At 45.9% G+C, this 13,202-nt stretch overlaps 2 protein-coding genes across 8 annotated transcripts in view; one reads left to right on the forward strand and one right to left on the reverse strand.

Annotated features, from left to right (window-relative positions):
- Positions 1 to 5,807, forward strand: part of TSPAN18 (tetraspanin 18) — a 182,638-nt gene extending 176,831 nt beyond the window's left edge. For all 5 annotated transcript variants that reach the window (XM_084630094.1, XM_084630097.1, XM_084630093.1 and 2 more), the window contains one exon: positions 1,060 to 5,807. In XM_084630094.1, the coding sequence (XP_084486220.1) occupies positions 1,060 to 1,107 (48 nt within the window). In that variant the 3' untranslated portion in view covers positions 1,108 to 5,807. The remainder of the gene's footprint in view (positions 1 to 1,059) is intronic.
- A 2,745-nt stretch (positions 5,808 to 8,552) lies between these two features.
- TP53I11 (tumor protein p53 inducible protein 11) overlaps positions 8,553 to 13,202 on the reverse strand; it is a 42,563-nt gene continuing 37,913 nt past the window's right edge. For all 3 annotated transcript variants that reach the window (XM_084630099.1, XM_084630100.1, XM_084630098.1), the window contains 2 exons: positions 11,721 to 11,822; positions 8,553 to 9,766 (listed from right to left, as the gene is read on the reverse strand). In XM_084630099.1, coding sequence (XP_084486225.1) covers positions 9,633 to 9,766; positions 11,721 to 11,822 — 236 coding nt within the window. In that variant the 3' untranslated portion in view covers positions 8,553 to 9,632. The remainder of the gene's footprint in view (positions 9,767 to 11,720; positions 11,823 to 13,202) is intronic.

Here is a 13,202-nt window from a genome sequence, read left to right on the forward strand (position 1 = left end):
TCAAACTGTGCCTTTTTAAGGGGCATCTGTATAGAGTCTGAAACTATAGTGGCCTGAGATTATGAACATATACAGTATTGCCAACCCCAAATGTTCAAAAATCATGAGAATGGTTTTAAAATCATGTCAAAACAATAGATCTGGGGTTCTTTTTATTTGCCTTCTGCTTTTTGAGCCTTTATGGTGAACGGGGGTCACATTTTGAAGCTTTCTCCACAGTCACGAGGGCTAGGAACTTACTTTTTCTTTAGGAATGAAGGCAGAAATCATCACCTATCCACTTGACTCCAGGAACTGGGACTTTAAGGAAAACAATAACGATCATGGGACTCATGACAAAATCATGAGAGTTGGCAACACTGCATATATCTCCATTATAGAAAGCATCCGTATTTGGCATTTTGGGGCTGACATAAGCAGAGCCAGGTTTCCATCAGAAAGTCTCCCCTACTTGAACATGACGCTGCTTTGGGACACTGTCACAGGGGCTCTGGCGTGTGGTTTCCTGATACGCTGGCAATGTGTGTGGGGCTGATGCACTTGGATCTCTAGAGGGGAGTTTCAGAGAGTGAGGGTGGCTTGCCTTCCTGCCAAAGGGAGCAGCAGCTACTGGGACCAGCAAAGCATTCCACCCCCTGGCTGGAGAGTGAGCTCCATGGCAGGCGAGGGTGCAGAGTGGGCTGTGGGAGCCCTGCAGATTAGTAGTGTACCCTACCCAGAACACTTGCAGACAATTTGGAAAGAGCCCAGGTTGGTGTGGTAGCCATCGTCCACGAGGGTGTTTTTGTTGATAGTGGGTGGGAATAGGGTTTAAAGTAATGGGAAGTGTGGAGAAGAGTGCAGCCCCTCCTCTGCTAAAACCCTTTTCTCTCCCAGGCTTGGGTAAGCAATACCTTGCCTTCTCTTTCACCCTGGTTGGCGTGAGGAGAGCTCCCCCTCCTCATTCAGTCTATATTAAGTCAGGGCAGCCCTAGGCCTCAGTAAGGGTTTTTCACTGTTCTGTAAGATATGGCTGATGGCTGTGTTTTGTTTGTCCTTTTCTTTCTCATCCCTTTCCAGCTGTTTGCCATGATCTTTGCAATGTGTCTCTTTCGAGGGATCCAGTAGGAGATGCCCCCTGAGCAACTGCGATGCTCCTATGTACTTGGAAGAAAGACCGAAAAAAAGAGGGGGGGAAAACTTTATTTTTTTTTTTTTTTTACAAAATGGAGACAAAAAAGGGTTGTAATATATGAATGACCAAAAGGATTGTACTTCAGGGGCGGGAACTTTGAGGTGCTGTGCACTACATTAAGCCACACCGACCTTCTCCCAGAGCAACCTGCACAGACATTGATCAGGAGCAAAGTGCAATGAATTGCATTAGAGACTGACGGCGCTTGCAGGGTGGGTGGGAGGGAAGACAACTGAAATGGTCCCCATCAGAGCAGGACACTGCCTAGTATATTCACAACTTTATTGTTTTAGATAGTGAAGAAAGAGAAGAACGCCACAGGGGCTAGATTCAGTACCCAAAGGAAGCAGGTCAACCACAGCACATGGGTATAAAGGTCAGGAAAGTTTCAAACAACCAGACAAAAAGGGCTTTTGATACCCAGAAAACTGTGGCAGCCGTTGTTTACTAATTTCCATTTCTGGTCTAAAGTTTTAACTGCCAGCCAGGAAATGGCTGTAGGAAATGGCTCAGTAGAGGAGGGTCAACTACCATCACTTAACACCTCCAGGAGAACTCTTGGACCACTTGGAGTGGAGTATGCCTTTCCCTGGAGTCCCATCACAGGGGATGAGGTGACCCTGTGGGAAATGAGGAAGATCCTCCTCTAATAGGGGCTGGGAGAGGGCTGAGATACAATCAGAAGTTTGGTGCATACCTTTCCTTATTTACTCTGTCACTTTGGTTTTTTGTTCAGTGTTTTGTGAGAGGAGAGCAAGGGGTTCCCAAATCCTGATCTTACCCCTCTCTCCTTTAAAAATGATTGGTCTGGCCAAAAATAGCTGATGCTGCCAGCCTCAGGGCAAGGGCATATTGTTTTGTCTTCTAAATCTTGGCCACTCAATTCCAACATGCAAAATTGTAGTTTGTACTTTTGTAGTGCTCTGTTAGCTTAATTATCTGCACTGGGTTCCAATGTTCCTTCCAGCCAGGTGGGGAATTCCCAAACATGGTACTGGTGGCAAAGGGGCCCATTTGTAGTTGTCTCCCACGCTATTTGCTTTGTGAGTCTTGAGACTTCATTTATGATCTGAGTTTCCCTTTAGCTTGTCCCAGGGGGCTGAGAAGAGAGTGGAATCAACTAAAGTCATTTTAACGTAGCCTCCTGGATTATTAGGGTTTCCTCCGTTGAGATGCCACTTTGACATTTAAATAGTGTCATCCATTTAATCATTTAAAACCAAACCTGAGAAAAATGCATAAGGACCTTGATAGAGGGTTACAAAGGATAGAACTGAGGCTCCAAGACAGGTGAAGCATTTACAGTGATAGAAGTGGGCCCATGTCCTCGGGGATTTCCTAGAAGGGACCATGCAGATGTGATATAGGTAATGGTGAAGCAGGCCTGCCTACTACCTGGCAAAGGACCTTGACTTAATATGCACCAGGGTGAAGAATTAGGCTGCTGAAGGATAAGAATAGGACATTAGAACCTCACATACAGAGTTTCTGAGGACATGTGGAAATCGCTTGGAGATATGAGTCTAATCATCAGAGAGATCTGTGCATGGACATGAAGAAAATCAGTCCCCACCCACAAATGAAGTCAGCAGTGGAGAAATGATGGAATTGGGCAGAGCTATTGAACAGTGAAAGGCCTCAGATGCTGTGTTAAAACTTTTATTGAAAGGGCTTCTAGGTAATTACCCCTAGGAGCAGTTTTATTGATGCATTTTAGACTTAAATTCTGCTCCTATGTATAATGAAGGAAAGTGGCTTTGCTAACAAAACTGGCAGTATCTGCACCTGCTGGAAGGCTCTGTAATTTGTTCCTAAAACTTTAAAAAAAAAACAATCGGCTGCACTTAATGGTCTAGCGTGGGAGGAGTTTTTGAGTGGTCAACCCACCACGAGAGGTGTGTGCATAGGGGAAACTGAGCTATAACATTGTGCTAATCCACTGGGATGGGGACAGACTCAATAATTGATGTTCCTCTCTAGATACAGGCAGATGAAGGGAAAAGGCTGTGTGACCCTGCCCCAAGAGCTAGTCACTGTGCACACTGAAGAGAGTGATTCCCAAGGGAGGAAAAAAACTAAAAAGAACACAGTTGTTAAGGTGTGGGGGGAAGGGGAGGAAGTAGTAGCCAAAACAACCCCCATTACTCAGCTTATAATAGCCAGAATCTGTAGCTGGCAATAGAATCTGAATAGCTAACATCCAAAACACCATAAACAGCAGGAAAGAGTGTTTGTTCTTGTCAGTTGGTGTCTGGATCTCTGGCTGGGTGCCTAACCTGTGACAGCTAGAATTCTTGCTGGCTGGAGGAGCAACCCATCTTCTTTGCTTTCAGAGTCCTCCCTTCAGTCCCCTTAATTACTCTATTGTGAAAGGTTCCCTTTGGCCCAGATGGCATCTTGAAATTTAGCAGATGGAGAAGGCCCTGCCTGGCCTAGGGTTGTGTAATTGAAAATGAAAAACACAGCTCTGCTTACAAGCACAAAGAATCTGATTCAAACCTGGAAAGGACATCCTTCTGAGTGTGCCTTTTCCAGAGTGGAGTCTGTCAGCATGTGCACAGTCCAATAGAGGAACAGGGATAACTACAATAGCAAACCCTAAATGTTGCCTTTCCAGGCTTATTCCCTTTTCGTTTTCCTATTTATCACTTTTTTTATTCCCTCTATTCTTTTCCTGTCATGGCTGTTCTCTCGCCTTCCCCCATTTATTTAGTCTCTTCCTGTGTCCCTTTTTCTCTCATAGAAAAGAACTTTTCTTTTTTCCATCTTGTCTTTCTCTCTTATCTCATCCATACACCCCTCTTGTCTCTTCTCCTTTCTTTCCCTTTTTCTGTCCTCCCTGCCTCTGTTATGCAGTTGTCATCTACCCCCATTCTCACCTTAGGCTACAGGGGATGGATCACTTGATGATTACCTGTTCTGTTCATTCCCTCCAAAGCACCTGGCATTAGCCACTGTCCGAAGACAGGATACTGGGCTAGATGGACCTTTGGTCTGACCCAGTATGGCTGTGCTGATGATCTTGCTGAAACCTTCATATCCTCTCTTTAAAGGGCTAGAATCACAGGAATGTAGGACTGGAAGGGACCTCAAGAGGTCATCTAATCCAGTCCCCTGCACTCATGGCAGGACTAAGTATTATCTAGACCATCCCTGACAGGTGTTTGTCTAACCTGTTCTTCCAAATCTCTAATGGCAGAGATTCCACAACCTCCCCAGGTCATTTTTTCCAGTGCTTAACCACCCTGACAGGAAGTTCTTCCTAATGTCTAAGCTAAATCGCCCTCGCTGCAATTTAAGACCATTACTTTTTGTCCTGTCCTCAGTTGATAAGGAGAAATTTTTTCACTTTCCTCTTTCTAACAACTTTTTACATATTTGAAGACTATTATCATGGCCTGTCTCCCCTCGCTTTCTCTTCATCAGATTAAACAAATCCCATTTTTTTCCATCTTTCCTTGTAGGTCATGTTTTCTAGAGCTCTAAATATTTTTGTTGCTCTCCTCTGGACTTTCTCCAATTTGTTGACATTTCCCGAAGTGTGGTGCCCTGAACTGGACACAGTACTTTAGAAGAGCCTTATCAGTACTGACTAGAGTGGAAGGATTACCTCTCCTGTCTGGCTTACAATGCTCTTCCTAATACATCCCAGAACGATGTTTGCTTTTTTGCAACACCATTACAGTGTTGGCTCATATTTAGTTTGTGATCCACTATAACCCCCAGATCCTTTTCTGCAGTACTCCTTCCTAGGCAGTCATTTCCCATTTTGTATTTGTGCAATTCATTAATCCTTCTTAAGTGGAGTACTTTGCATTTGTCCTTATTGAATTTCATCCTATTTACTTCAGAGTATTTCTCCAGTTTAAGATCATTTTGAATTCTCATCCTGTCCTGAGACACACTCGAGAATCCAGAAAGCAGCACCCTCCAATAAAGAAATTGAGACAGCTGTTAAGATATGCACAAACCCCTCATGTAGGTTCCAGCCATCTTGGGTCATCTGAAATGCTGGGGAGAGGTATAGCATTTTAATGAAAAGGAGACTCCAGAATGGGGGATCCTTTGTTACTGTGAGACACAAGTTTTGTTTTTTGATCACCATGATGTGTCACTGCCTTTGTCTGTGGTCTCATGCTGTATAATCAACAATGCTGGGTCTTGTTCTTCCCAGAGCTCTAGCCAGGAGGAACAAACAATTTTTTCCCTTTTGAGTTCTTTTGGGGGCAGAGTGTTGAGGTATAATCACTCCTCACTTGAGAGCTCTGTGTAGGAAAGCAACTTATATAGAGTCACCACAGTGTTAGCCCCCATGCTGTAGAATTATCTAGAGCAGTTTGTTTCTGTAAGTCCACCCCTCTGTGTCGATTATTTAACTCTTAAATTACTGTTGCGAGTGCCTGGGAAACAGCCTGCGTGTGAAAGAACGTTGAAATCTATTTTAAAAATTGTAAATGTTCCTTTTATTAGATAGTGGAGCTAATTTATCCTTTATTGCCTATTGTAATGCTTTTTATATTGAAAGGATTTTTTGTAATATAAACCAGAACATGAGCCTGAAGCATTCTGCAGAGGTTGTGTGCATTTCTTAAAAAAATAAATAAATAAAATAAATAAAGGTATTGTGACAGTGCTGTGGGACATCTTTAATTTTCACTATTCACATGATTGGGGGTTTTTTATGTTAAGTACAGTCACTTTTCTCACCAAAGGAGGAATAAACTCAGATAAGATGAGGTATAAACTGAATCCAAAAAACCTAAGAGACAGGAAAGGCTGGCTGGCCCAGGGAGTGGCAGTGGGACTAGCGAGCCTTTCTCCTCCCCAGTGCCAATGCTGGCTTGCCTTGAGGTCAGTAAGGAACCTGCTTGAATTTTTAGCCTCCCTCACCTTAAGTTTTGGGCTGTAAGAATCCAAGGTTTTGGTTCTGCCCATTGCAGACACAGGAACCATTTGGAGAAACCCACTCTGTAACTGCAGGCTCGTCTCTGTTCAGAACTCAGTCACCTGGAGAATACTTCTCTGCTGTGCAGAGGGCTGTACAAACACCTTGCAATGCTGTCCCCCCCCTCCGTCAAGGTAAGTCAGGTTCATTACCCTCATTTCAGAGATGGGGAAACTGATGGCTGGAAGGTGAAGTGACTTGGCCAAGATCTAGCTAGTCAGTGGCAGAGCCAGGATTAAAGCCTAATAATTTTTGCCTCCCAACTGTGTTCTTGACTGCTAGCCTGTGCTGCCACTTAGCAATTGTCCTCATGCTTCTAGGCCCAATCCCTGTGAAACTTCAGCAAGGTGGTGCTGCTGCTGCCTAACCTACCTTAAAAGAGTGGAAGGAACCACCCAGCAGTGACTAATACCTGGTTCCTCTCTCCTGTAGGATTTAATTCTAAAATACAATTGTAAACTCCCCCAGTAAAGCCCAAAGTGAGGCAGCAACCCCTTGCTAGCTATAAGCTTCTGGCAGTGCTGCGTGGTATTGCCTGGATCCTTCCCTTAGAAATAGCCACAGTGCTCCAGCCCTGATCCCTCTCACTGTCCCTTGTAGAGTCAGCCATGGGTAACTAGTGATTGCTAGGGAGGATTGCATACACCTTTTCTCAGACAGGGTACATCTCTCTCTACATTAGAGCTGAGAGGTGTAAATTCCAGTACCCTGAGACAGCCCCACTGCAGCTTAGAGAGAGAGTTGATCAAGCTCATACTCTGACTGGAAGTGCAGCTACCGCAGCATGGGCTAGCCAGCTTCTTCAGCCCTATCTAACCTTCCTGCTCTGGTGTAAACATACCCACACAGGCATGGGACCACCTGATGTTCCATATACTCTGTCCTCATCACTAGAGCATATTAATTTGCAAATGACTTCCCCCCCACTGTTCCCTCCTTGCCCCAGTCCCTAGGGCACCACTAGGACTTGGTTACAAGATTTAAAAAAAAAAAAAAAATGCTCTGAGCATTGCAGAGTAGGTTGGTTTTAATGCTCCATTCTATCCATCTTCCTGAGAGCAGGCCTTTAGCATTGAATTACCACTCAGAGCCACCCCCCCACCCACCCCCCCCCCTCTGCTCTCTCCAGCTCACTGAGGGGGTAACACACACCAGAGGACAGAATCATTGTGGCAGCTACCCATTTGCTCAAACACTTGAAATTAGAGCAGCAAAACCCTCTTCTGAACATTCCCATCCAGGAACCAGGGAAGGGGGCTGGGGCTTCAGATGCAGAGGTGGTTCACTGCCATGACACGTTCACAGGTGGGGCCTTCTGACAGTGGTTCAGAGCTAAAGCCTATTGAGCTATGGTGCATTGATTAATACAAGCTCAGCCCTGGTTGCCCGTGGTGTATGCTGGGGGCAGCACTTTTCTACCCCCCCCCCCCAAAGAAAGATACGGTCCTCCTGCCTGCCTATTCCTGCTGAAATAAAATTAACCCAGGATCCACATAGTTACAGGTTCCATTCCAGACAGTACCCCTGAGGATCATGATGAATTTTAACTATATACATGCTCTTCTACTGGCCAGGCTGGAGAGTTACAACACCTGCACCATTAGCAAGTAGCTTAGGGTCCAGAGTTTCACCCCAGGCTAAGTGCAGCAAGAGGTATCAAGTTCTTTTTTTCCAGTCATCACATTTAGTAACCGCTCCAATATTTTCAGTATTCCCCCTTGACCCAGACATTGCAATACACACAGCAGACCAAGTTCATGCAGCTGTTTGTAAATGCCAGAAGCAGGTAAACAGGCTTTGGGGGAGAGCGGTAGTGAAAATGCACTAGGCTTTACTATGAATGCTCAGTGGATGTCCATGTTAACTTTAATTAGGGATTTTTTTTCTGGCTACTGGGGCCCTTAAAGCTAATATTCTTCAGCAGCCACCTCAGTTCTCATTCTCAACAGCCAGGAGCCTGCCCATGCTCATTCCAGGGCTGTCAGCTCTACTCCTGTGCACATACTGGTTCAGCCCAATAGCTCCCCCTGTTGGTGCATAAATAAGTCCATGCCATCTAGCCAATCCTGGTTTCAGTCCAGTGGAGAACAAGCAGCATAGTACTGGAAAGCGTAGGGGGCAAGGTACTTTCTTCTCCAGGATTGTCACTAGAAGCATAGAAGAACCAGTCCTCCTCAGCCTCAAGAGCAATAGGAGGAAATGGTCAGAGAACAGCAAAGTCCTAGAATGCCTGAAAAGGCACAACAAGTACTTTTATCCCATCCAAATAGGATCCTGAAGACACAAGACCTCAGCATTTGGTCCTTTTTTCTGCTGAATCCAAAAGGAAATTGGTACATTAGGAGTGGAGAAGACCAGCTGGCTCATCTAGTCCCTCACTTTACTAGAGTAGATTCACACAAGTAGCCACAGACAGTGATTTAGTCCCTGCAGTCCTCATTGGCACAAGCCTTTTAATAGCGATACAGCTCCACAAGCAGTAGCAAAGATGGGTGCTCTAGCATAGACAGGACATAAGGAGTATTTTAACCATGGCCTTATCTAGACCAAAGTAGGGGACTGGTTAAAGTGGCATTGGCTGATCTATGCTAGAGCACTCACTAGCATTACCCCACAGGGGAACTACTGCAATAGGAATTAAGGAAAAAAATACAAGCAGCAGCAGACTATATATCAAACTTCCAAGACAATGAGGCTTATTCATTCTTGGAGACTATTCAACAGCTCTTTACATTTCTCCCCTAATGCAACCCAAGTGTTCTTTCTCCATCCTTTTACACCACTCTCCCTCGAAGAGATCCACACAAGATTTGGATGTAGCTTGGCTGTGTTTCACGGGACTGTGTTGGAAAAGGGAATAAAGATGCCACCCTCTTTTCTTGCTGTATTTAACTCCGTGTGTCCTGCATTCCTATAGGATCTGTCAGCACAGAGTAAATACATTGGGTGTTGTCTCTAAAAAAACCACGACACTACCTGATTGGAGCTGTGTCAGCAGCCCTGCCTTAGGGGGCTGGCCAGGATTAGTTCTGAAATCTGCTCACTAAAGGGAGAAAGGCTATAGGTGTGAGAGCAAGGCAAATGAACAGCTCCAAGCCTACAGGAGCTGGATTGAGTCCTTGGCTGGCTGCCTTTGCTTCCTCTCCCCTTTGGGATTCAGTTTGTGTGTGCTGCTATCATTTTGTGCTTTGCTGAAAAGGTTTCTGAGTTTGTGATTCCACTGGCCAGCTTCCTCCATTGTCCACGAGCCTGACTGGTCCTTACATCTTGTCAGCCTTCCCTGCTGTGTTCACTTGCCTTTTCTAGGCAGAATATGGTAGGGGAGGGGCTGCAGAGGTCAGCTCTCCCCCTGCACTTCATGTGGCAATGGTGCCAGCACTGGGTTTGCACACGGATTCATGCTGGTAAGTGGAAAAGAAGGTAATTGCTTTAGAACAAGAAGGAACCACCAAAAAAAGAATGCAAAGTTACTAACAGAAACCCCGACTCCCCTCCCCCAGAAAGCCTCAGAGATTAGACTTTCTTGGGTCGCCGTCCAACTTGGTAATAATAGTAAACGGTGATAAGGATGAAGAAGATCCGGCTGGTGAGGAGGAGCATGGCACCTGTGGATATCCGGCCACTCTCAACAAGGGTGATGGTGGTAACTGAAGGAGAAGGAGGGAGACAAGGCACAGGTTGATAGTGAAATAAGAGTACATTTAAATACAGTGCAGTTCTCTAGTGCCCTTTAGTGAAGATTCTCAAAGAGGATTTGAGAAAACTACAAGACAGCCTTGCAATTGCTATCCATCAATCTGTTTGTCTGCTTCTAACACTGCTGCCCCACTTCATCATTCACTGACTCATTAAGCAACTGATTATATAGCTTAAAGAAATAACACTGGGGCCACATTCAGCATTGGAGTAAGTTACATATGGGGCATGGACAGTGTCCCATGTACTGTGCAATTTCAGTCTCAGAATTTGCCATGGCATTTACCCCTTGCCCTACACTAATAATCATTTAAAATTTCACTTAGGAAAAAGAAAACTATCTTCAGGCAGACAGCCTGAAATACCCTACTCTGGGTAGTTCTGAAACCTACCGCTGACTGCTTAAATAGCGAGTTTGTTAATTTCATTGCTGTTTTTTTCAAAGCAGAAATATTAATAAAATGTGCTTCTCTCACAAACACACCCCTCAGTAGGTAACAAGTTGCAGCTATGCCCTGCCAGAACCTGCCACTTTCCCCCATGGCCACTCTACAAAGCCGCCAATGCGCTGTCTATGCAAGAAACTGTGGCAGATTGGAAACCATGTGTGAACCATGTAAATTTAATGTAATTTACTATCAGAGCATGTTGTCCCATGTCTTATTCATGTAATAAAAATCCTCCATTTTAAAGTAAGTGAAGCTACCATAGAATTTCCAGTCTGCCACGCCAGAATGCCGCAGAATCAAGGGACCTAATTGTAGAACTTCGCTCCAGCTTGCTGTGGAGTGCCTGGAATAAGTGGGCTGGGAAGTGGGTGTTTGTGGTAAAATAGAGCTGGGTAGACCAATGGCATTCCATAGGTATGCACACAAATATAACTTCCTGCCCATGAAGAAGGAAGAGGGGGAGGGTGGTGGAAAAAGAAACAAAGAAGGATGTTTAAGATCCTGAGCCTGATTCTCCGCTGCCTTGTGCGGTCATTTATTTTGTTCCCGCTTTCCACAGGCATGCTACTGTAGCAGCCTAGTCCACTCTTAAGAGCAACCAGGCCTATTCTGAGGCAGAGCCTATTTCAGAACAGCTGCTTGGGGCCTGTACCGGGTATTATCAGACCCAGCTGGGAAGCAGTCAGGTGAATGATGAGCAGCTGATGTCTGCCAAGGCTGAGAGAGACTGCTATAGAAAACAGGTTGCTTCCCAGGCAAATGGTCTATAGGCAACCTGGGGAAGAGCTGACTGGAGGCTTTGGCAAGGAAGTCCCTGGGTCAGGGAAAAGGTAGCTATTGGATTTATATTGAACTGTTTGAAAGTTGTTGGGACAATCAACAGTAGCCTGCAGAAAGGGCCTGAACAGATGCAGGGTGTGGCATTTAAACCCTTTCTGGGCTGGTCAGCAACCCCACTGGCCTATAGCTCCTCTTGTGACTTTGTAGTGCTTTATGCCCTCTTTGCCCCCTTGCTGCACAGTTTGTGGATAACCACATAAGAAGCAAGGTGGCAGATGCTGTGCCCTGGAGGGCTGGGTATTATGGCGATGGTCACTCTACAAGTGTCAGACTGCCTCGACGACTTTGCCTCCTCTACTGTATCCTCTCTCTTCAGCCCTCTGACTGGGTAAGTTTCACTCACGCTGAACACCAGAGGCCCAATTATGGTCTCTGCTGCACTACAGTAAGTCTTGAGACCACCGCTAAATTCAATGAGGGGACTCCAGATTTTCACCAACGTAAATAAGAGCAGAATCTTTCCCCCCACTGAATGCCAGATCAGTGCAAGTTATACTGCTTTGCCATTTACAGGATTCCCTTCCTCCCAGGCACTTGTGTGGGGAAGGGATATCCTATCACTTGGCCAATCCCCTCTGCTTTCCGCCCCACCACACCCTCCAGTAGAGCTACTCACCTAGGAACTGCACCCCAAAGTAACAGGCTTCTGTCAGCAGGGTCCAACGGATGACTACCTTCTCAGATGTGTACAGGGCATTCCACATGATAAGGGAGAGACCTGAGACAAGAGCACATAGAAAAACTGCTTCACAGGCTGAGAGATGTTGCAGGAGAAAGGGGCAGCTCAGAGACCCCTCTATGGGGAATCTCGGAAGTAACAACAACTAATTCATGGGGCTAACACTCATAGGCATGATAGAGCTGTGCTGATGGAACTGAGTAATCTACTGTGATGGCCCAAAGTTACAGATGGGGTTGCTGCAATGTATTTGGATGGATCCACCTTCCAGGCTTGACACTGCTAGAGTGCCCCAACCTGAATCCTGTAACCAAGATTGTCTCCACCACACCTAGATAATATGGTAATGCATGCACTAGAAATGCAAACACTACAAACGTGATGGGATGGAGAGGGGGACTAGAGCGACTCATTGTGAACAATCCCAGTGTCAAAGAGGTTGTTTACTGGGACATAGGTATTCATGACATCCCAGTATAGAAGAACCACCTGCAGCTCCGTGCCTACCACTCCATGTGACTCACTAAACTGCCAAACTCCCTCTCCCAAAATCCAGATCTCAAATAGGCCAACTCTAGTAATAAGCTTTTTGCCTTGCATGGCTCTGAGTCATGTTCATGCCTTTTCCAGAAAGCACCACTGTTCAGCAGCCCTGAGACAGAGAAGTCCTGTCCTGACCTTATTGTCCTCCTTGTTGGAGGAGACAAAGGGAAACCAGAGGCCAACAAAAGGGGAGCTGTATCACAGCACTGGGATTTTCAAGAGCAGGCTGTGCTTCCATTCTGCACCACCGGGTGCTGCTACAGGCTAAGGAGAGGAAATGGGCAGCGGATAAGCTGAGAACAGGTTTCCTTATGTACCAGAACCCCTGATTCTGCTACCTACCAGGCACAGTACCCGTGGGTGATTCCTGCCACCATTTAAAAAACAAAACAAAAACACACCACACGAGACCTTGCACTTGGACGCACTGTAATAAGCAGACGGGAGGGAGAGCTCAGTGGTTTGAGCATTGGCCTGCTAAACCCAGGGTTGAGAGTTCAATCCTTGAGGGGGCCATTGAGGGATCCGGGGCAAAATTTGGGGAGTGGTCCTGCTTTGAGCAGGGGGTTGGACTAGAGGACCTCCTGAGGTCCCTTCCAACCCTGATATTCTATGATCATCTCTCCAGCCATCACTCCCTCTGTCCATTGTCCTCAGCATCCCAGAGATGGATTCAAAGAGTGATCAGACGCTGTGGGTATGATCTGTGTTAGTTTAGTGCTAGTGAAAGGCAGTACGGCAGGCTTCTCCCCTCCCTACTATACACGCCACCCTGAGAGTCTGAACTTCCATAAAACCAATCTATTCATTGGGGTCACTGTGCTAGTCTGGATCTGTAAAAGCGGCAAAGAGTCCTGTGGCACCTTATAGACTAAC

This window comes from Lepidochelys olivacea, assembly GCF_965140295.1.
Source record: "Lepidochelys olivacea isolate rLepOli2 genome assembly, chromosome: 6".
NCBI lineage: Eukaryota > Metazoa > Chordata > Testudines > Cheloniidae > Lepidochelys > Lepidochelys olivacea.